This window comes from Panthera pardus, unplaced genomic scaffold (assembly GCF_024362965.1).
Source record: "Panthera pardus isolate Hobbes unplaced genomic scaffold, ASM2436296v1 HiC_scaffold_16, whole genome shotgun sequence".
In the NCBI taxonomy this organism is placed as follows: domain Eukaryota; kingdom Metazoa; phylum Chordata; class Mammalia; order Carnivora; family Felidae; genus Panthera; species Panthera pardus.
In genome coordinates this window covers 147,522,850-147,542,915 of record NW_026526721.1, presented here as the reverse complement: position 1 = coordinate 147,542,915, position 20,066 = coordinate 147,522,850, and the positions used below count along the sequence as shown (strand labels likewise).

The 20,066-nt window shown below is 56.9% G+C and overlaps 2 protein-coding genes across 12 annotated transcripts in view; both read right to left on the bottom strand.

Moving 5' to 3' along the window:
• Positions 1–34: 34 nt before the first annotated feature.
• Positions 35–19,123, bottom strand: HHATL (hedgehog acyltransferase like). Of its 9 annotated transcripts, none has more exons than XM_019418864.2 (12): positions 19,021–19,123; positions 7,392–7,510; positions 6,918–6,985; positions 6,277–6,390; positions 5,968–6,162; positions 5,397–5,606; positions 4,879–5,050; positions 4,273–4,417; positions 4,119–4,154; positions 1,134–1,335; positions 364–505; positions 35–159 (listed from the first exon to the last, which is right to left on the bottom strand). In XM_019418864.2, the coding sequence occupies exons 2-12, from the start codon at positions 7,495–7,497 to the stop codon at positions 35–37; spliced, it is 1,515 nt and encodes a 504-aa protein (XP_019274409.2). In that variant the 5' UTR covers positions 7,498–7,510; positions 19,021–19,123. The 9 variants fall into 9 exon arrangements, with proteins under 9 accessions (XP_019274409.2, XP_019274408.2, XP_019274406.2 ...); XM_019418863.2 differs by lacking the exon at positions 19,021–19,123 and adding an exon at positions 13,080–13,812; XM_019418861.2 differs by lacking the exon at positions 19,021–19,123 and adding an exon at positions 9,241–10,520.
• CCDC13 (coiled-coil domain containing 13) overlaps positions 14,932–20,066 on the bottom strand; it is a 53,815-nt gene continuing 48,680 nt past the window's right edge. For all 3 annotated transcript variants that reach the window (XM_053903920.1, XM_019418860.2, XM_053903921.1), the window contains 3 exons: positions 19,021–19,175; positions 16,274–16,388; positions 14,932–15,712 (listed from right to left, as the gene is read on the bottom strand). In XM_053903920.1, the coding sequence (XP_053759895.1) occupies positions 15,553–15,712; positions 16,274–16,388; positions 19,021–19,175 (430 nt within the window). In that variant the 3' untranslated portion in view covers positions 14,932–15,552. The remainder of the gene's footprint in view (positions 15,713–16,273; positions 16,389–19,020; positions 19,176–20,066) is intronic.

Below are 20,066 nucleotides of genomic sequence, written 5' to 3'. Positions count from 1 at the left end.
AGAACCCATCCCTCTCCCCTCTTCCTCCTCCCACCTACTCGGGCTTCTCTTTGTCCTGCTTCTGCTCCTCCTCTAGTGCTAGGGTTCGCTCTCGCTCCTTCACCAGCTGGACACCACAGTAGGTGACAAACAGGATGGCCAGAGTGGTCTGGGGGAACCCTGTGTGGGAAAGAGGTCATCAATGCACAGGAGCAGGACCCCATCCTCAGTGACTCTTCTCATGCCTGTCCCCACTTGACTAGCCCTCCCTCTGAGTCCCCAGGGTGTTGGGTTGGGGTGGGGGCATTTCAGAAGGGCCAGAAGGTCACAGTCCTTAAGGTTGCTGCCTGGCATTTTTTATAGTCACACCCCCCTTTCCCTCACCTGTGAGTAGCAGGCGCCTGGCAACCAGCTCTGTGAACTCCAGGCTGTTCAGGCTTACAAGGTTGTACATGATGATGGCCCAGAAGTTCATGGCCCCAAAGAGGGCCCGGACCCTGCGAGACATCTGCTCCGACAGAGAGGCCTGCCCAGTCCAGGAGAGCATTGGCAGTGGGGCAAGAGGGCCAGAGGAAAGAAGACATGGTTGGCCACAGGTCTTGCCCACATGGCCATCCCAGGTCCTGGGGATGGGCTTGGGTCTCTGAGAGCCCCCAGGTCAGCTCTCCCTCTTTTTTTTTTTTTTTTTTTGATGTTTGTTTATTTATTTTTGAGAGAGAGACAGAGCATGAGCGGGGGAGGGGCAGAGAGAGAGAGGGAGACACAGAATCCGAAGCAGGCTCCAGGCTCTGAGCTGTCAGCACAGAGCCTGACGAGGGGCTCAAACCCACGAACTGTGAGATCATGACCTGAGCTGAAGTTGGATGCTTAACTGAGCCACTCAGGCACCCAGCTCCCCCTCAGTGTTAAAGATGAGGACACGGATGACCAGAGAGAGGGGACAGTCTGGCCCAACACAGCCTGGTGCAGGTGTCCACTTCTCATAGAAGGAAGTGCTAGATACCCAAAGGGGGAGCCACTGCCCTGACAACAAGGAGGGTGTGCTGAGAAAGTTCTGGACGGGGGGCCACATGTGGCTGGAAGACTCTAGAGAGCAGCAGTGCCACCCCCTCCAATGACCCAGCCAACCACTACCCCAGACCTTCCCCACTCACCTCAATTTGTGCTAGGGGCCCCAACTCAGCCAGCTTCTGCACCCAGAGCTCAAAGTTGAGGCCAAAGCAGTTAAGGAATGACCACAGGTAAACAATATCACAAGGTCCAAGCCACAGAGTGGTGATGGCAAATGTGGCCACAGTGGCCCCCAGCTCCGGGATCACCTCAGAGTGCTCCCCACCAATGTGGTCATACACATACCTGCAAGAAAGGCAGGAGAAAGGACAAGCAAGAGTGTGGGTGAGGGCAAGTAGGAGATGGGCAAAGGATACACAACAGGGGCAGCCCTCCTCAACGCTATCACCCTGGGCACATTTTACCCAGAGGAGGCTGCCTCTCCTCTACCCAACTTCAGAAGGTGCAAGGCTCAGCTTTGAATTCCCTATCTCCTATCCATTCCCTAAGTGATCTCATCCAGACCCAAGACTTTGAACACTGCCTCTATGCTGATGAGCCCCAAATCTGTGTCTTTAGCCTGCTCCCTTGATTCATACATTTCCCTGTCACTAGACATCTCACTCGAATGACTGATTCCCCCATCCCTATCCAAACCCACTGCATCCTTATCTCAGATGATGACACTTCCATTCATTCAGTTGCACCCAGAAGCCTCGGTGCCATTTTGGACTATCAAGTCCCCTCTCCACGTCCAAGCCAGCAAATTCTATAGGCTCCACCCAGTCCTGACCACTGCTGCCACCCCAATTACCACCCTCATCCAGCCGATCATCTCCTCACATAGATTATTGCAAGAGCCTCTTAAGCCATTTCTCTGCTTCTCCCTTTGGCCCCCTACCGTCCATTCTCCCCCTACAGCAGCTAGAGGCATCTTTTAAGAGAGTAAGTCAGATCACATGACTTCCACCCTCCCCCAGCGGCTCCCCATTACATTTAGAAGAAACCACCTCTCTACTAAGTCTAGAAGATCCCTCCCTGACCTCATCACCCACCATTTCCCCCCTCATTCATGCATGCTTTTGCCTTACTGGCTTTCCTGTCCCTCAGGCAAACACAGCTGGTTCCTGCCTCAAGCCTATGCACTTGTTCCTTCTCTCTGGACTTCTCTTCCTCAGATTTCCTTATCACTCAATACTCTATTCAAATAGCTTCTCACAGAGGCCTGCCCGGACCACAACTGTAGAAGCTTCTATCCTGTGGCCAGCTTCTATCCCATTACACTTGTTTTATTTTTTTTCATAACGCTTACCACTCTCTAAAATTATTTATGTGTTTGTTTACCTGTTTATGGTCTGTTTCTCCCCACTAGACTGTAAGCTCCATGAGTTCAGGGTCTTTGCCATGTTCACTGCTGTATCCCCAGTGCCTAGAACAGTGCCTGGCACATAGTAGGTTCTCAATAAATATTTGTTAAACAAATTCAGTAGAAGACCCCTTGAGTAACTGGCCTCACCATGCCTTGACCTCTTCATTGCCAATGGCTTCTTCTCCACATCAACTCAGCCACCCACTCCCATGGACAAACTCCAACTTTGGCACCTCTTGAAATTTCACTCCTTCCTAATTACCATTCTCGACCAGCCCCTCCTGATGTGGCCTCCCACCTCCACTTCTTCAATTTCACTGACCCCTCTGCCCCTTCCTCATCTTAAGACCCCATCTTTACCACCATCTTTAATGGGCTTAAATTCAATGAGTCATCATTATAAATAATCTAAAACCCTGTATCCTTCACTTCTTCCTTCTCACCCATCTGAGAGAGCCCAATCCCCCACTTTCTCCTCACCTGCACCCAAGAAGCTAAGCCCTAATAAGGAAAATCTCACACCTTCACATATTAGTGTCCAAAAATCCACTACCTTCAACCCCACCTGGGCTCTCAATGCCACGGTTTCTCTGGTCAGCTTCGTCTGCCATGCTCTGCAGTGGTTATGCCACCCTTATCTCTCCCACAACTTGAATGGGTGTGGTGGGCGAGCTAGGCAGGAGGAAAGCAGACACAAAGATGCTGCCTCCCTCCATGCCCAACTCTGCATCTCTCAGCTGGTGACCTTGCCTCCCACTTCATGGAGAAAACCAAAGCCTTCAGGTGGATCCCTTACTTCTCTACACTCATCTGCCATTCTGCTTCCATGATGGCTTCTCTTCCTCCTCCCTGTCCCAAAGCCAAGCTGCTGCCTAGCTCTGGTTCCATCACCTCCCAGAGACCTTACGCTAACAATCACCCCTGTATTCTGCCTCCCCAGCTTATACTTCCTTCTAGCAACCAAGCATGTCCCATTGTTTGCTGTCTGAAGACACCTCACCTCTCCCTTCAGTCACTCCTCTGTGTTCCCCCCTCAGTAGCTTCCCCAGCAGCATCTGACCCAGCTGCCCCCACAATGCCTGGTTGGTCTCCCTTTGTTTCCAGGCTGTCATGTGGTCTTGACCGTTCTGCTCCTCTGACCATGCCTTTCAGTCCCTTCTACGGTTCTCCCTTTCCCCCCAATGGGAGTCCTTCCAGCTCCAATCTCAGCTACGCTTAGTCTCCTCTTCTTTGCTCTCTCTCTCCTGGAGACTTAATGCACTCCCAAGGACCAAAGACTACCCTCCCACATTCATGACGCTCAGAGCTGCATCAGTTGGCCAGACTTCTCTGGACCCCAGACCCTCAGACCCAACCACCTCTCTGAACCTCCACAATGATGTCTCCCAGATCTTACCAGACATTTCTCACACTGAACCCCTCTCTGGATGCTGCATCTCCCAGATAGGAATCTGGGAGTCATCACCCTCTCCTTCCCAGTCCCTCAATCCATGGCCAAGTCCTGTCCAGGCTCCCCCTGGTGTGTCTCCAACCATTTCTCACCTCCAATGCCCCCATCCACGTCCAAACCTCTGTCTTTCACCTAGACCTCTGCGACGACCTCCTCCTTGCTTCCTCTGGCCCAGGGCTGATCTTTTAGAACGTGGACCAGTCTCTGCACTGCCCTGCTCAGACACCTGGCAGTTTGATGTGACCATTGCCCCACCCCACCCCAACTCACTTGCAAAGCCAGTCGTTGATGCCACGGTCGAAGTGCCTGAGGGAGAAGAGTGGATGGGAGTCATCAGCCAGTAGCAGAGCTCCAGGGGAGTGGGGGAAAGAGGCTACGGGAAAGTGGGGATCCCCGTGGTGTGTCCCCGGGATCTCGCACTTACGTTTCTGCGAAGACGTAGAGTGCGGTGATGCACTTGGGAGGCTGCGGCGGGTCCAAGTGGTCAAGGCGAGCCACGGTGTTGACCACGCCGAAGAGCACGGCCGCCTTCACCCAGTCGTACACCAGGTTTGAATAGGCTAGGCCAGCTGGGGACAGGGTGTCGTCACTGCCTGGGGGGCGTCGCGCGGGTCTTCCCTCCCCGGATCCCCAAATCCCAGGAGGGGGTGGCGCAGAGCCAGGGTCTCCCCTACAGACTTTCTCCACAGTGCGTAGGGGAGGTCCTTGCACCCGGCCAGCCCCCACAGAGACCCCGTCCCTACTTCCTGGGGGAGGAGCTGGACTGGGCCCGCCCCGGGGAGACCCCTTCCCGGTTGTGGAAGTCAACCCCAAGGCCCAGTGGGGCCGGCTTTAGCCCCAACCGCTCTGGCCTCGCAGAACAAAGCGATCTCCAAGTCCCCAGCATTTCAGAGAATAAGTCCCCGTCCCCCCACCCTTGGATAGGTGCTGTGCCCTCTCAGGGTGTCAGCTTCCCCAGCTGTGACGCCATGGGGGAGCAGAGGGTCTTTTGGTCTTTCCCAGCCCCTGTTCTGGCCCGACGCGCACCCACCGAGGGCGCTGTCCGGGAGGCGGTTGGCAAACTTGAGGTCGTTGGGGATGGTGAGGATGTAGAAGAAGTGGAAGAAGATGTCCACGGCCATGACGGCCACCACGCTGAGGCCGGCCTGGGCCCGGATGCGCCACAGCTCACCCTCGCGCCTCACCGGCTCCACCTGGCTCATCTGGGGGATGCCAAGTGTCTGAGTGGGGAGGCAAGCCTTGCCGGAGGAATCCTTTCTGAATGAGGAGGCACCAACTGCCCGGGGATCCGAGGCTGAGGGGAGACGCGGCTTCATCCTGGCAGCCTTGCCCGAGAGTGGAGACACTTCTCCACCGGGTGATCCTTGTCTGAAGGGGGAATGTGGCCCCATGCTGGGGTCTGAGGAGGCAGGCCACTACGGCTTCATCCTGGGGTCATGCCTGAGGATGGGGACACAGCCTGCCCTGGGAGTCCTATCTGAGATGGGAGCCCCTCTCTGAAGACCGGGCCCCAGCCCTGCTCTGGGGGCCCACAGGGTGTCCTCTCACCTGGGTGTGGAAGCGATCAAAGGTCATGATGGGCCCGAAGAAGAAGAAAGGCAGGTAGAAGTTGTACTTGAGCAGGTCAGCTAGGGAGTAGCGGCGATCGGGGTGGGCACAGCTCTCCAGCGCAAAGCTGGTACAACGCAGCACTGTGAAACCGCTGCCCCCGTGGAACAGCACCTCTTGAAGATCAAAAGTGCCTGTTACAAACCCGCTCTGGATGGGAGAGAATAGGCCGCCAGCTCACCAGGTGCCCCTGTCTCTGGGAAGCCCACCCAGCTTCCCACAGGGGCCCAGCCTTGTCCTGCCCCTTCCTGTCTTGCCCAGAGTCAGTCAACACTGGCCACTGAGGGCTAATTCACGTTAAGTGCTTGGACAGAGCAGGAAACCACCTGTCCCTGCTGCAGTGGATGGGGCCACTTTGTGGGCAGGTCTATGCCACAGTCAAAGGCTTGGAGACAGGTGGGAAAGCGAAGGAAATGCTTGGGGAGACTCAGGAGGTAAGGGCTCTGGATGGAGTGAGAAGTTTGGGGTTCTATTCCTGCACCCTCCGCCCTTGCTGCTCCCCATTGCACACCTGCCAGGAGATTAGAGGATCAAGCTTGAAGGAGGCAAGGCTGGCCAGGCCAAGGCCGAGACAGAGCCAGGGCTGGCCCAAGAGTGAGGCCACATAGAGGCTGACACAGTGGCCAAGTAGCAGCAGCAGGTACCAAGGACCCATCGTGCCCAGCACAGCCAGGGCCCCATACACGGCATACATCCAGGAGCGGAGCTGTAGACAGGGAGAAGGAATGGCTTATCTATCCATACAAATGGAGGTGGGACCCCAACCCTTGTAGCTGAGGGGGAGTTGCAGGGGAGGCTAGGGTGGCCCAGTCCAGCTCACCTGGGGGGCAACCATCGTGCAGAGTTTAGCAAACAGCACATGTCCAGAGAGGGCGAAGATGATGACATTGCGGAAGGAGGTGAACCACATCACCCACTCGAAGTCAGCCACGTCCTGGGGCAGGCCCGGGCAGGTTAAAGAGGGGCAGGGGGCAGGATGGGCTGGCACTTTGGCTGATCAGAGTCCCAGCACCCCTCCAGCCCCTGTATTCTTATGCAGTAGAGGACAGCAATAGCTGAAGCCCTTGCCTTCCCCAGCCAGGTAGGTAGAGAGGAGTGAGGGGCACCATGTGAGCTGCCCTGCCCCTCAAAGCTCCCCTTCTGTCCAGCATATTGCCTCCCATTACACCATTATTGCACTGTTCCTGGGAAGGGTGGTTCTGGAGGCCCCTGCTGAAACATGTCTCAATTTATTTGCTAAACGAACAGTGTCTGGGTCAGGCTTGATGTGGCCCCAGGAGGACACAGGATGGGCCAGTGGAGAAACTGAAGGCATTGAAGCTCAAGCCACAGACCCTCCCCACTGTGAGTCCTCTGTTACATGGGAATATCTGGAATAGGAGAGTCAGGAAGGGTCTGGGATGGGAGAGACATGCCAAGGGTAAGGGACCTCAGTCAGGGATCCTGGGGCGTGGGACCTACCATCTTCCGGCCAATATACTCCCAGCCAGGTCGCACAGACTCCCGGAAGGCCTTCCGGTGGGCCCCATCTGAGAACAGAATGTGGCCTTAGTGGGGGCTGGGGAGGACTCCACACACACACACATACACACACACACACTCACACCTGCCCCTACAGCAAGGCTGACTCCCACCCTAGAGAAAGGGGAATGGGTCTAGGTCGGTCTCTCTTTCTCTCTGCCTCTGCTTCTCTCTGGGTCTCACTGTGTGTCTGGGGCCAGGTCTCTGTATCCCTGAGTGTCTGAGTCTCTCTCTCTCTCTCTGTGGCTCTGTGTGCAGGTCTCTGTAGTGTCTCTGCATCTGTCTCTCCCTGTGACTACGCCTAGCTCAGCCCAACCCCCTGGGCCTAGGGAATATGTTGGCCTTGCTGGGTGGAACCCTGAGGCCCCAAGGGGAAGAAGATTCCCACCCTCTGCTCCAGAGCCCGGCTGTTACCTTGTGAAGCTTCTAGGAGGCCCCGGCCAGCATAGGCCAGAGCCCCACTCAGCACCAGGGAGTACAAGCCCAGCTCCGCCGCGGGCAACGCTGTCTTGATGCCCATAGCCTGGATGGTGCTGGGGGAGACAGATCGAGTGAGGGCACTGCTGCCCCCCTGCCCTGCCTAGCCCCATCTCATGGTGCCCCACAAAGGTGATGGGGATCCCATTCTGAAGAGAGATTGCCCCTCCTGCCCTTCAGAGATCTCATGCTATTATCCTCCCCTCCCCTCTCCCCATTCCTCCCACACCTGCCAACATCCCGTGTCCCTTCCTAGCTGCTACTCCCACTCCCACCCTGCCCATTGAAGGCTCTTGAAAACATAAGCTTCACTCTCAGCCTGTCTGCCTCATCTTCGTTTAATCTTTCATACCTCTCAGGGAGACCGGTCCCCACCTTTTGCTCAAACTGCTTCTGCCAGGGCCTCAGATAACCTTCATGTGGAAGAACCCTATATCACCTCAATCATGTTTCTGGCCCCAAGGGTCCCCACACCCCTCAGTAAGCCTCCTTTAGCTCCTAACAATGCCCCACTCACCTCAACATCCCCTTCTCTGATTCCCACGCCCCTCCAGAGCTGCCTTTACTTCCCTGAGAGCTCAAGACCCCCAAGGTCCTGTCGCCAGCATCAAGCTTCCTTACCTCTCATTCAGCCTCCAGCCTTTCACTGACTCCCATTGCCCCAACCAGCCTCTGAGCCCCAGTCTGCCACTTCCGTGGTCCCTGCCTGTGTCCGTGGCCACACCAGCCCCACTCTCTCAGTACTTGTGTATTCAGGCCCTGGATACTGGCTGGAGGCGGTGCTATTTGAAGAGGTGCCCCAGGGTAGTGGGTGTGGGGCCAGGCAGGGCCAGGCGGGCACCAGGGAGGGTGCTGGCCACTGTCCAAGGTGCTGACTGGTATCAGGCTCACGGTGAGCCTAGCCACTCCCTCCTTCCGGGGCCTAGTTCATCCTCAGGAGTCCTGCTGGGCCATCCCTTCCTATCCCCTCCTAGACTGCAGCCTGGCCTGGGGCCTTCCCGAGGGTGCATTGGTTAACAGACCCAGGGCCAAATTAAAGGGAGAAACATGTATAGGCACCTTCTTGGCCTGGGCTGGGGCAAGAGGTGGCTGGCATGACCCTGTCTTCCACCCTTGATCCTCCCCCAAATCTTCCTTACCAGCACCACAACCAGCTCTCCTGGGCCCCCAGAGTTGGCATTCTCCCGACTACATAGATAGAGGGGTCATGGACCAGAGCGGGACGGGGACCTGTCAAGGTCACACAGTGAGCCTGGGACAGGATTGTGTGTTCTCAGTGAGCTGTCTGGAATCTCAGATAAGAGAAGAGCATTGCTGCCCCTGCCCATACAAGGGGGCTTCCCAGCCTGACTTCTGCACTGTTGGGCTGAGGGCTGAGGCAGCTCCTCATCGGCCAGGTGGGGGTAGGGAGGCCTGGAGGATCGGGTTATTGGAGCAGGAGCTTGAAACCGGAGCACAGTGAAGAGCCCGCGAAATAGCTTTGTCAGCTGCCTCCCACTTGCTACTTTCCAATTTTAGCTCCCCATGGCCGGTGCAGGGTGTCTCCAGTGAGGCCCCTGTGAGCAGGGCCAGGGCTGGCCCCCGGCCTCGGACCTCTTCCGATAGACCCCTGGAACCTAGGCTACCCTGTGGACACAGGGGTGCCCCTGCCCCCTGGTCCTGCCTACCTTAGGTACACCTGGGGTAAAAGACGGCTTTGGGGCCTGAAGTCTGGGATGAGGGGCCTGAGGTGGGCTCCACAGGTCTCAAGGACCCCAGAGTGGCTGCATCCCCAGATGGCACTGACCTTGAGGAGGTTGTGAGGGACCCTGGCACACTGCCCACCTCGGGCTCCGGGGTCCTGCGTCCGACCTTGCGTCCGTCCGACCAGCTAGGCTCTGGGGCCACGGTGGGGTGTGTCCAGCCCTGGGGTCCCCACCCCCTCAAGGCTATGAGCGGTGAGTGGTGACAGCAGGAGGAGGGTGGAGGAGGGCAGGGAGGAGGTGGCCTTCCTGGAGCAGAGCTGAGCAGAGTGGAGCAGAGCCGAGCGCTGCAGAGCTGCTGGCCACAGGGAGCCGCAGGGAGGATTGTGGGGGGGGCAAGGGCGGGGGAAGGGGTGGCCAGTGGCATAGGCTCCAACAGGGACACCTGGGCCTCACTCCAACCTGCCTCTTCTGGTCTATAGAGCCTGTGTCTCCCTCTCACTGCTATCCAGGACTCCCCTCTTCCAGGAAGCCTTCCGGACAGCCCCTACTGGCCTTGTGCCCTGCCCCCACTGCGCACACACACACACACACACACATGCACACTTCATGCGCAGCTCGGTACTCTAGCCTGCACCTTTACATGTGAACTCCCAAGGGCCGTCCCAGGGCAGATCCATCTAGCCCCCTGCCCTGGTTCATTTCATCATGCCAAGAGTCCTAACCGGCCAGGCATCAGTGCCTGAGGCAGGACTGTCTTAACTAGTAGGGCTGGAACTGGCATGAGACATTTGGCAGAGGGGGCCCCATACTTCAGCCCTGTCCCACAGGCAGTTGCCCAAGTGGAGGGGTGCTAGCAGGGTCACTTGGCAAGGCTTAAATATGTATGTGGAGTGGCTGGCATCCTCTTGAGTGTCCCTAACCGACCAGGAGCTCTCTGGGGGCAGCAGGACAGGGCCCTCACTCACAGAAGGGGCAGCCAAGGCCTCAGTCCAGCCTTCCCAATGCAGAAGGGTACGCTGAAGAACCCACAGAGAGGACAGGAACATCTGCTAGTCTCCCTTTAGGATGAGAGCCTCGAGTCTAAGGGAGCTGTATATACTTGTGCTGTGTCTGTGGGGGCCTGTCCAGGCATGTGCAGTGAGGAGGGTCTGGGGTCGGTGGAAGAGTGGCGTTGAAGGAGCTGTGTGACTGAAACAAATCACAGGACAGGTCCTGGAGCTCCTGCTGATCTCTGGACCCCAGCCACAGGCTCAGCTGAGGATGGGGAAGGAAGGGGCTGTTCCTCCCCCCTCCCCTAGCAGGGCAACTTCCAGAGCCTGACCAAGGTCTGGGAAGGGGAGAGAGAGTCCCCTATCCTCCCATAATGCCCTTAGGCAATGAGCTCCCTCCCAGGCAGACACACTGGCCCAGAGGAAGAAGCAAGGAGACCCCCGCACACACACCACACAGAATGACACAGTGGCCTTTGTCATGGTGCCTGGCCCTGAGAAGTGTACGTGGAGATTACTGCACGATATAGGGGCTGGGTGAGGGCTGCAGCTGGGATCATGGGTCACACTGGAGGAGGGATGGATGCCTGAGCCAGACTTCAGGGCTTAGGGAGGGCTTCCTGGGCAGGGGTGGGGTGCGGCACACCCGAGTGGAGTCCTGAGGTAGAGTCAGTGGTTATTAGAAGGGTAGTAAGTTAACCCCAGTAGCCAGGCACTGTTCTAAGGCTTTACATGGACTCTTTAATGTCACCACAACCCCTAGGGAAGGTTTTACCATTTCCCCCAGTTGATAGAAAAAGAAGCTGATACCCAAGGAGGTCAGCCCCATAAGCTTCTGGAGCTGATCGCTCTGCAGAGGCAAGAACCCCGTTCACCCACCCTGGGTGCAGGCCGAGACCAGCCTGGGCATGCCAGCCAGTTCTCACGAGGCTCAAAGAGAATGGCTCAGAGATGCGGATGGGTGGTTTGGCTGCACATGCAGAACACAGGCTCAGCTAGCTGACTTGAGCCTGAGCCCAAGATCTGCCTCGCTGGTGGGATCCACTTCTCAGAGCCTCAGATCCCCATTTGTAAATGAGCCTGCTCTGTCCTTATCGGGCTTTGGGGGGATTCCATGACTCACTCCATGAAGGGCCTGGCTCACTGAATTGCTCTTGAAGAGAGCCACAGCTCCCTCACTCCAGAAGCCCAGAGAGGCAGAGCTCACCCAGCAGGAGCTGTGCGCAGCGGGGCCTGCAGGGAGCCTGGCATGTGGGGAGGGCAGGCTGGATAGAGGGCTAGAGAGGCCTCTTGGACGTGTCACCGGACAGTCCAAAGCCAGCCTCACCCCGTATGAGGGTGGTGGCAAGGGAGGGTGCCTGGCGTGGCCAGTCCACAAAGCAAGGGCAGGAAGTCGACCGGGCTTAGATCAGGACAAAGGCCTGGGTCAGCTTCCCAAATGCTGCAAGGGACACTGGGAAAGATACAGTGGGCAGGGGGGCCAATTCCCTCAAGTCCCAGCGTCCCCTTTCATTTCCCAGTGTATTGTTACTCAGAGTACAAATGGGCGGGAAGTATCCTGTGTGTCTATAATTGTGTTTTGTGTCTGTTGTATGTGGGGTCTGTGTATGTGTTGCCTTGCATGTTGTTTGCGGTGTTTGTTGTGTGTATATGTATGCCGTGTGCACTTTGCATGTGCATGTGTGTTATGTATCTAGTGTGTGACGTATGTACTTTGTGTGTGTGTGTATGCAAGGCTCAGGGGCTGTAGGCAGTGCCTGGGGAGAGGGGGTGGGGTAGCTTGGGCCTCGCTGGGGATGGAGATGGAGAGAAGAGGCTGGTTCTGGCCACTGCATATGGGGGCGCAGAGGAGGACCCCCACTGCAGGCCACCTTGCCCTGAGCTCCTGAAAGCAGGGGAGGGGCCCCATGGCAATGGAATGTATTTGGGGTTGGAATCAGCCTGAGCCAGGCTGCAACCTTGTCCAGCTCAGCTGTAATGCCCCAGAGGCCTTCACATGGACAGTGGCCAAGCCACACCCACAGCTCAACCAGGTCTCACCTGTCAGTGCCGAAACCTGAGCACCCAGGCTCGCGGCACCTGCCTGGGGTGCGGCCAGGGAGAGTCCTCACGTGAGGCCTCTCCCCAACCCAGCCTCTTCACTTGTCCTTGTCCCTCCGCCCTCCAAGCACCTGTCTCTCTCCTCCCCCTACTACTTTTCAGCTCCGGGCCAGGGACCTCAGCGTTGTCATCTGTGAAAGGCAAGTCCAGCCCATGGGCTGCCTACCTGCCTGGGGGCTGAGGAGTTCCTCCTCAGGGTCCCAGGGGCAGGTGGTGCTGCTCGGGAGGGGCCACGGTCACTAAACTGCACAGACCAGGCCGCCCTACTCCCCACCTGGCCCACTTGCATTAGATCCTCAGGGCCCCAGTCCTTGGCCCCTTTGACAACCCCTCCCTTCCTTAAAAAGCCTGCTCCCAGGCTCTCCTGGGCCTTCCCCTTCCACCCTCCACCTCCCACTCCTCAGGGAAGTATGGACAGCCCCCTCCCCCCCAAACCCCAGATCTGGACAACGAGCCTGGAAGCCTCAGCAGAGAAGGTGAGAGGCTCTGAGGGGCTGCATTCTGTGTGCATCCCACCCCCACCCCACCCCCTCCCACTCCATCCCAGCCCTATTTGCCATGCCTCTGACTTGACCAGGGGCTCCCCGAAAACAGCAAGTCAGATCTACCTCTGGACCGCTCACAGGCCTGAAGAGGCTGGCATGCCGGTGGCACTCCCCACCTGATGGCCGGCCAGCTGAGTAGATGGCGGCCTGTGAGTCTGTCTCCCCCACTGGCTGGCGGGGCACTTCCTAGAGCTCAGGGGCCATGTCTGTCTCACCCGACACCCCCGTGCCTGGGGCAGTGGGGCGGCTCAAGAGGTAACAGCGGTAACAGGTAATACCAAGGGCTAACATTTATTAAGTACTTACTGTGTGCCAGCCACTGCTCTAGCACTCGACCCTTTTTAACTCAGCGACTCCTGAAGAGGGATTCTGATGGAGGATGGAGCAGACTTGGTCTAACTAAGCTGGGGTGCTGATGGCAGGTGCCACAGCACACAGCTCCGTGGCAAAGCTCTCAAGGCTGCCTGTAGAATCTGTAAATGGAGACTGTTGTCTTTATGTCCACAGGTGGCCTAAGCAAGGAGTGAGTGCCCAGACTGACCTCTGCAAGATGCCAATTAATCAGTTGACCCCAAAATGAGCAAACAAGATTTACTATGCCCGATGGCAGTCTTTTCTGGCCTCTCTCTTGTATAAATCCTGTTTTGTCTTTGTGGAATGAAATCAATCTATTGATACATGTGCCTTGTACAGAAGTGAATGGCAACCAAATAATCAGTTAAATGTCTTTGAGCTGTTCTTTGACAGCTCAACAGCCCTTGACGGAGGTTTCTAGTTCTGCCCCCATTTTACGGATGAGGACGTGGAGGTTCTGGGAGGTTAAGTAACTCGCCCAAGGCCACACAGCTGGTGAATTGGAAGAGAGATCTGCCCCAGGCGCCACCCCCATTCAGACCCCGTGACTTGACGCACTTTCCTTTCTCAGATGCACCCTTGACCCAGGAAGGGCAGCAAAACCACCCTTGAGCGGTTAGAGTGTGGGTTATGCCACCCTGTGCTTCCCCGACGTGACCACCCTGTCCATCCCTGAGGAAGGGTAGTTGGTAGTTCCCCCAGGGGCTGGAGCCTGCACACAGGCACTCAGACCACCCTCGGGGGCTCCCCCACACCTGTAGGGGAAGGTGCTGAACACTTGGTCTGGTGTCCTGACTCTGCCTTGGGCCCACTCCTCACGGTCACACAACGTCCCCTCCCAGCACAGACCCTCTCAGTCCCTCCGGCGCTGCCTGGCCATTTCCCTCCACCAGGAACTGGAGGAGAGCTCTTCCTTTCCAGGGACCCTTAGGACCCCATCAGGACTGCTGCTTCATCCTGTTGGCCTTCACTTGCCGAGGAGCCTCTAGACCTGTCACTTCAGGCAGGGTCCGGGGCTTCCTGACTGTGGGGCAACACAGAGTACCTCCACGGCCCCATCCCTGAGGAAGGGCCTGAGCAGACAGGGTCCCAGGGGCCCCAGGTGGCTTCCCTTCGGGAGGAGGTATTTGCACGGCATGTGCCCCCACATCTATGAGTCACTGTGCTAGTGACTGGTCTTCACGTGTGGGAGTGTGAGCACAAGCCCGTGTCTGGGGGTGTGAACGCCGCTCTCGTATGGCTGCGTACTCCCGGGTGTAGGTATTTGTGTGCATCTGTGCCTTTGTGTGGGCCTGTGTGCACACAGGTGTGGCCAGGGGGTCTGGTCGGTGTGTGTGGCTGTGGATGGCTTTCCTTAGGGCCACCCCTCCCCATGGCCGTAAGTGCAGTGAAGCAGGGAGTGACCCTGTGACAGTTACAGAGGGACCTGGGGGCTCTCCTGCCGCAGCCCTCCCAGCGCTCCCCTGTGTGGTCGTGAGGGAGGAACACCATGCCTTTGCCTGGGCTCGCTGCCTCAGAATCCTCCTGCCTGGAGCTCCTGCCCAGCTCCGCACCTGCCCTCCACCACCAGCATCCACTAGAGGCAGCCTTTTTGGAAGCAAATGGAGGCGACCCCGGAGCAGCTGGCTGGGGGGGGGGGGGCACTCCTGTCCTGGCTAATTGCTCCACTGGAGGGTTAAATGTTAGCCCAGCTTCTTTCTATAAGCCTCAGTTTCTTCATTTGCAAAATAGGGTGACAAATCCTTGGGCTACTAAAGGACTAGATGGGGTCAGGTTTCCACAACAGATGCTCACTCACTAGGACTTGTGGCGACTATGAAAATAATCATTATTATTACAAGTCTGAGGGTCTGCATCTAAGGAAGACCCCTGAAGAGCAGGCTGACAAAGTGGCTGGGAGCACATGTCCCCAAGGCTGCAAAGGTTGGGGGTGGCCACGGATGGAGCCATGGAGGGGAGAATGGGGGGTATATGCCCTGGTGGGGGGGGGGGTGCTGGTGGGCCTGAGGGACGCTCCCAGCTGGAGCACGAAGGGCTGGCCTGTGCATATGGAGCCATGTGGGCAGACAGGGACTCCCAGCTAGGTCCTAGGACAAGGGTGGTGAGCACCTGCCCAGGGGACCGCCGTCTGTTCACAGCCGGCTTGTCGTCCAAGAGCTCATGCCGGTGCTGAGCAGGCAGCTGGGCCTCCTCCCCTGCCGTATCCACGCCTGTCCAGGGTCTCCGTCAGGGCTCATCCGGGGTTTTTCCTTTGCCCTCCTGGTCTGAGATGTTGGCTTTGGCCACCCTCGGGGAAACTCTTCTGGGAGAAGGGGCTGAGCTGGTTGCCCCAGGTTGGCTGCCAGAGCAGATGGCGTCGACAGAGCCTCATCGTCTCAGAGCCTAAGGCTGCCTCGTCCAGCCAGGCTGACACTGAGCCACCGTCCTAGTGCTTGTCCACCTTCTGCTGCCGCAGGGCCTGCAGGAAGACCCCTTTCACCTGGCCCAGGGTCTCGTGGTACATACGGAAGTCCTCCTCCTTGCCACGCAGGGCGCTGCCCAGGGCGGCCTTCAGCATCTCATTCTCCTCCGCCTGGATGGCCAGCCTGGGCCACATGAAGAAAGGGCTTAGCGTGGCCATGCGGGCATACACGGGGGTGCGTGCATGTGTACAAGGGCGCTGGGAACAGGGCTGCTGGCACGGTTGTTCTTTAGGCTCAGGGTTCCCCTGGACCCGTCCCCTCCTCCCACAGACCCTTGGGGGAATACCATGTGGGATTGTTCTCTGGGCCCACCCACAGCCCTGGGCCTGGCACCCAGTATCCCCCCGAATGTTGGCTGCCTCAAGGAGGAGGACTACTCTGTAAAGGTCCTCCCCATCCTTCTTTGAATACCATGGTCTCTGACCCTGAAAAGTTTAACTGAGTGAGAAAAGAGGGTTTAGCAACCCACACTTGGTAAAACTTCTCTTGGGACTTTGAGGTCATCAGGGATATGGCTGGGTCTCTCTGCCCTCTGACTGCCAGTTGCTGAATCGCAGGCCCAGAACCCAGGCAGGCGACCTCGGGGCAGACAGAAGTCAAAGGGGGAGGGACACGATCCTTCCGCCCATCGAAGCACCTCCACCCAGACAATGCCACCCTCAGGAAGGTGGGACAAGAGAGCACCTGGTGGTCAGCTCCTCCATCTGTGATTCCATGGGCACGTTGGAGAGCTGGGTGAAGGAGGGGTCCTTCCTTTCACTCCCGTTCGGGTTGTGCCTGGTGTTGGAGGTGGGCAGACCTGTGGGGCAGTGGCAGCCACTTTCTGTGATGATGCCATGGCCCTGTGTAAACGCTCTCCTTCTCCCCTCCTTCCCCACTTCCACTGCCTATCTCCTGCTTTTCCATTTGCTGAAACATTATACGTCCTCCAAGATGAAGGACAAGGCATAGCATAACATGTAAGTTGTCAAATCACTATGTTGGACACCTGAAACTAACATTGTGCGTCAACTATACCTCAATTTAAAAAAAAAAAAAAAAAAGGTTTTTTTAAGATGCAGCACGAGGGCTGCCTCCCTCTAGAAGCCCTCCTGATGCCTGCTCTGCGTTCCCTTGGACTCAGGCTGTGCTGTCTGCTACGGCCCTGATTCTGCTTGCCTTGTACCAGGGTGGTTCCTCTCGTTATCGTCTCCAACTTCGCACTTCACAAGTTTCTGGAAGGCAGCTGGGACTGAGATCTGCCCTGCACACTGAGCCTGAGTCTAGACCATCACTGCCTCTGATGCCCTCACACCCCTGGACCCCCACCTCCAGAGCCAACCCTGACCAGCAGCTCCCTACATACCTACAGGGGATCCAGTGTGGCCAGGGCCAGAAGCCACAGAATGCTCAGAAAAGGAAATCAAAGCCAACTGGTAGGGAATTTGAGCACAATCACAGCATCAGAAAACCTGTGCTGAAAAGGCCCTCAGAGGCGGTGTGGTTCTCAGGGCTAGTGTGGCCCAGGGAAAATCACCTGGAGTCAGTAGACTTGGCTTTCACTCCCTTGCTGTGTGGCCTCAGGTAAACCATCAACCTCTCTGAGCTGCTTTTCTCATCTGTAAAATGAGGATGATAGTTCTTGCCTCTAGAGCTTTGTGAGGCCGGGTGAACTCACATTTATACCTCAGGACCTATGTGATCTGACCACCTCTTTAGCACCTTGTCACTTCTTTGACCTTGCCTCATATTCCCCTCCCCTCGCTGTACTCTGGCCTCACTTGCTGCTCCTTCAAGCCTCCAGCTAAGCTCTCACACAGTGCCCTTGTACTGGTCTTCCCTTGGGTATCTGTATGCTCATCCCCGTCCCTGCCATTGTCTCTGCTCAGATGTCAACTCTTCCACGAGGTCTTCACTAGCCCCCTGTCGCTGATGGAAACCAGCCGCTCTCAGCACCTCCTATCACCTCCTCTGACTTAGCATGTCTTTTAGTGGCTTGTTTGGTTATTATCCATCTTCCCCACTGGAGTGGAACTGCTGTGGAGGGACCAAATTCCAGAATCAGGTCTCCTCATTCTACAGATGGGGTGGTGCTCTGCCCATGTCACAGGCCAGCAGGTGGCAAAGGCCACATGAACACTTTTTCTCAGGCAGCTGCCCCTTGCTATTTGGGCAGAACCAAAACGTTTTTTCCTGCCATGGCTTAGCACCCCCTGGTTAGGTTACTCAGGAGGTAAGCCCAAAGCCTAGAAATACCACCTCCCTAGAGGACCTGTTCCTGAGGGCCCAGGAGAGTCATCAGGGCTAAGTTACAGGGACCTTCCCCAGCCTGGATTCTCAGCAGCTCCTGGAAGGCCCCTTGAGTCCTGGGCCCTGCTGGTTGGAGAAAGGAGAAGGGTACAACTCCTGCTTTGTGCCTCACTTCTGGCACATCCTTCTGAAATGTTCTCATCTCATCTGGGCTGGGGACAAAGGTCTGAGTGTCCTTGCTAGGGGACGGCTGGGGGATATAGTGGAGTGTTGAGAGACAGGGCAGTGGGGGTAGCACCTCACTCCAGAGCCTGTAGGAGGCTGGCATGGGGACGTCAGAGGGAGGCAGGCCTAGCCCCTACACACTAACGATTCTTCCTTCTTTGGCTTCTGGTTCTGGCATCCTGCACCCCCATCTGGCCACAGCCTCACAAGATGCCGATGCTGCTGGTCCAGGGACGGCACCTTGAGAACGACTGGGTTACGGCACTAGATCTTTTAGTTTAGGACAACAAAATCTCCCTGCGCAGCTAGGTGTGGTCAGGGGGTGAAGGCAGAAGTGACACGAGCAACCTTAGGACCATGCCCTTAAAAGGTAAGGAGCAGGACGTCCCTTCCCTCCTGCCCTTCGTGCTGCTGGTGGGGAGGCCGAAGCGGCCATCTTAGACCATGGAAGCTGCATGTTGAGCATGACGGCACACAAGACAGAGAAGCCTGGTCCCCAAGCCTGCGGAGAAGCCACTCCATCCCCGCTTATGCTCTACTGCTGTAGCAAGCAGAGAGGGATTCTTCTCCCGGTCAGCCACTGCTGCTGTTCTGGCCTCCTCAGCAGGCCAACTTTGCCTCATGACCAACTCTAAACAAAGTCAGCTGGGGACAGAGGGTTAAGGGCTGGGGTGGGGGTGACAGGCAGCGGTGGTGGCAGCTGAGAGCATTTAGCAGAGGCACTGCCACTTTTATGAGGGCTCACAGGTGGGCTGGGTCAGAGCCACGTGGGCCGATGGCCTTCTGGGGCTCCTGGCTCTGAAGAGGAGGCCTGGGGAAGAAGACACCCAGCAGCAGGGGCAGGCCGAGCTCCGCCCCGATGGAGGCCTCCGCTCCCCCATGCTTCTGGACGGGGCTGAAGTGGTTGCCGCTGGCGGGCTCTCCCGTTAACGGCAAGGCCACCCCCTGCGGGCTGGGGGCCCTGGGCCAACCCCTACCTGCTTTGCTCCTGGGGGCTGCTCTCTGACAGAGTGACGTCCTCCCAGGCTCCAGGCGCATCTTCTCCAGGTGTTGCTCCAGCACCACGGTGCGTTGCCGTTCTTCCTGCAGCTTCTTCTCTGATTCCAGAAGCTTGCTGTTGCTCTCCTCCACCCTGGTGATGAGACAGGAGGGGCTGCCGTCCATCCCCCGGGGGCAGGCAGGGGCAGCCCCGCCCCACCTGCTCTGGCCCTCACAGAGGCAGGCACATCATGCCCTGGCGGTGCCGTGACCGGTTCTTTATTTTTACCGCAGGAACCGAGGAACGTGCGTTTGAAAACCATATAGTTCTCTCCAAGGCTCAAAATGAAAAGCTCGCCAGCCTCTCGCACTCCTGCCCACTCCCGTTTCCGGCTCTCCAGAAGCAATCACTTAGAACACTTTTAGCTGTTTCTCTGAATATTTACTGCCATATTTCTACAGATGCCCACGCTGCTATTTTTAAGGTTTCCATATAATCTTTGAATTTCCTGTCGTGCAACATGAGAATTTAGTTTTATTTTGGCCTTCTCCCCTTACCAAACAGAATTACCCCTCCGCTTCCCAGTGTAGTTACATTACCATTTCCCAGCTGAATTAATAGTAGGTGGTGTATTAGTTTTCCATTGCTGCTGTAACAAATTACCACAAACTTAGCAGCTTAAAGCAACACACACTTATCACCTCACAGTTCTGTGAGCCAGAGGTCCGGCGGGCTCTGTTGGTTTCTCTGCTCCAGGTTCTGGTGTTGCCTGACCTGGGTTCTTACCTGGAGGTTCTGGGGGGAAAATCCACTTCCAGGCTCATTCAGTTATTGAAGGGATTCAGTTCCAACGGAAGGACTGAGGTCCCTGTTTCCCATTGGCTGTTGGATGGGTGATTTTCATGTTTCAGAGGCCACTTGGCCCTCTCCATCTTCAAAGCCAACCAGACACCCCTTAGCATGCTTTGATTCTCTCTGACTTCTTCCACGGCATCTGTCTCACTGACCCCAGCTGGAGAAATTTCTCTGCTTTTAAGGGCTCAA

Bases quoted from the DNA above. Each gene is read 5' to 3' on its own strand.
- HHATL (XM_019418861.2), bottom strand. From the start codon at position 9,563: ATGCCACTGGCCACCCCTTCCCCCGCCCTTGCCCCCCCCACAATCCTC. The intron at 6,163-6,276 runs GTGAGCTGGACT...CCCTGTCTACAG, and splicing joins GCACGATGGTTGCCCCCCAG to CTCCGCTCCTGGATGTATGC. The intron at 506-1,133 runs GTGAGTGGGGAA...TGGACTGGGCAG, and splicing joins GGCCCCTAGCACAAATTGAG to GCCTCTCTGTCGGAGCAGAT.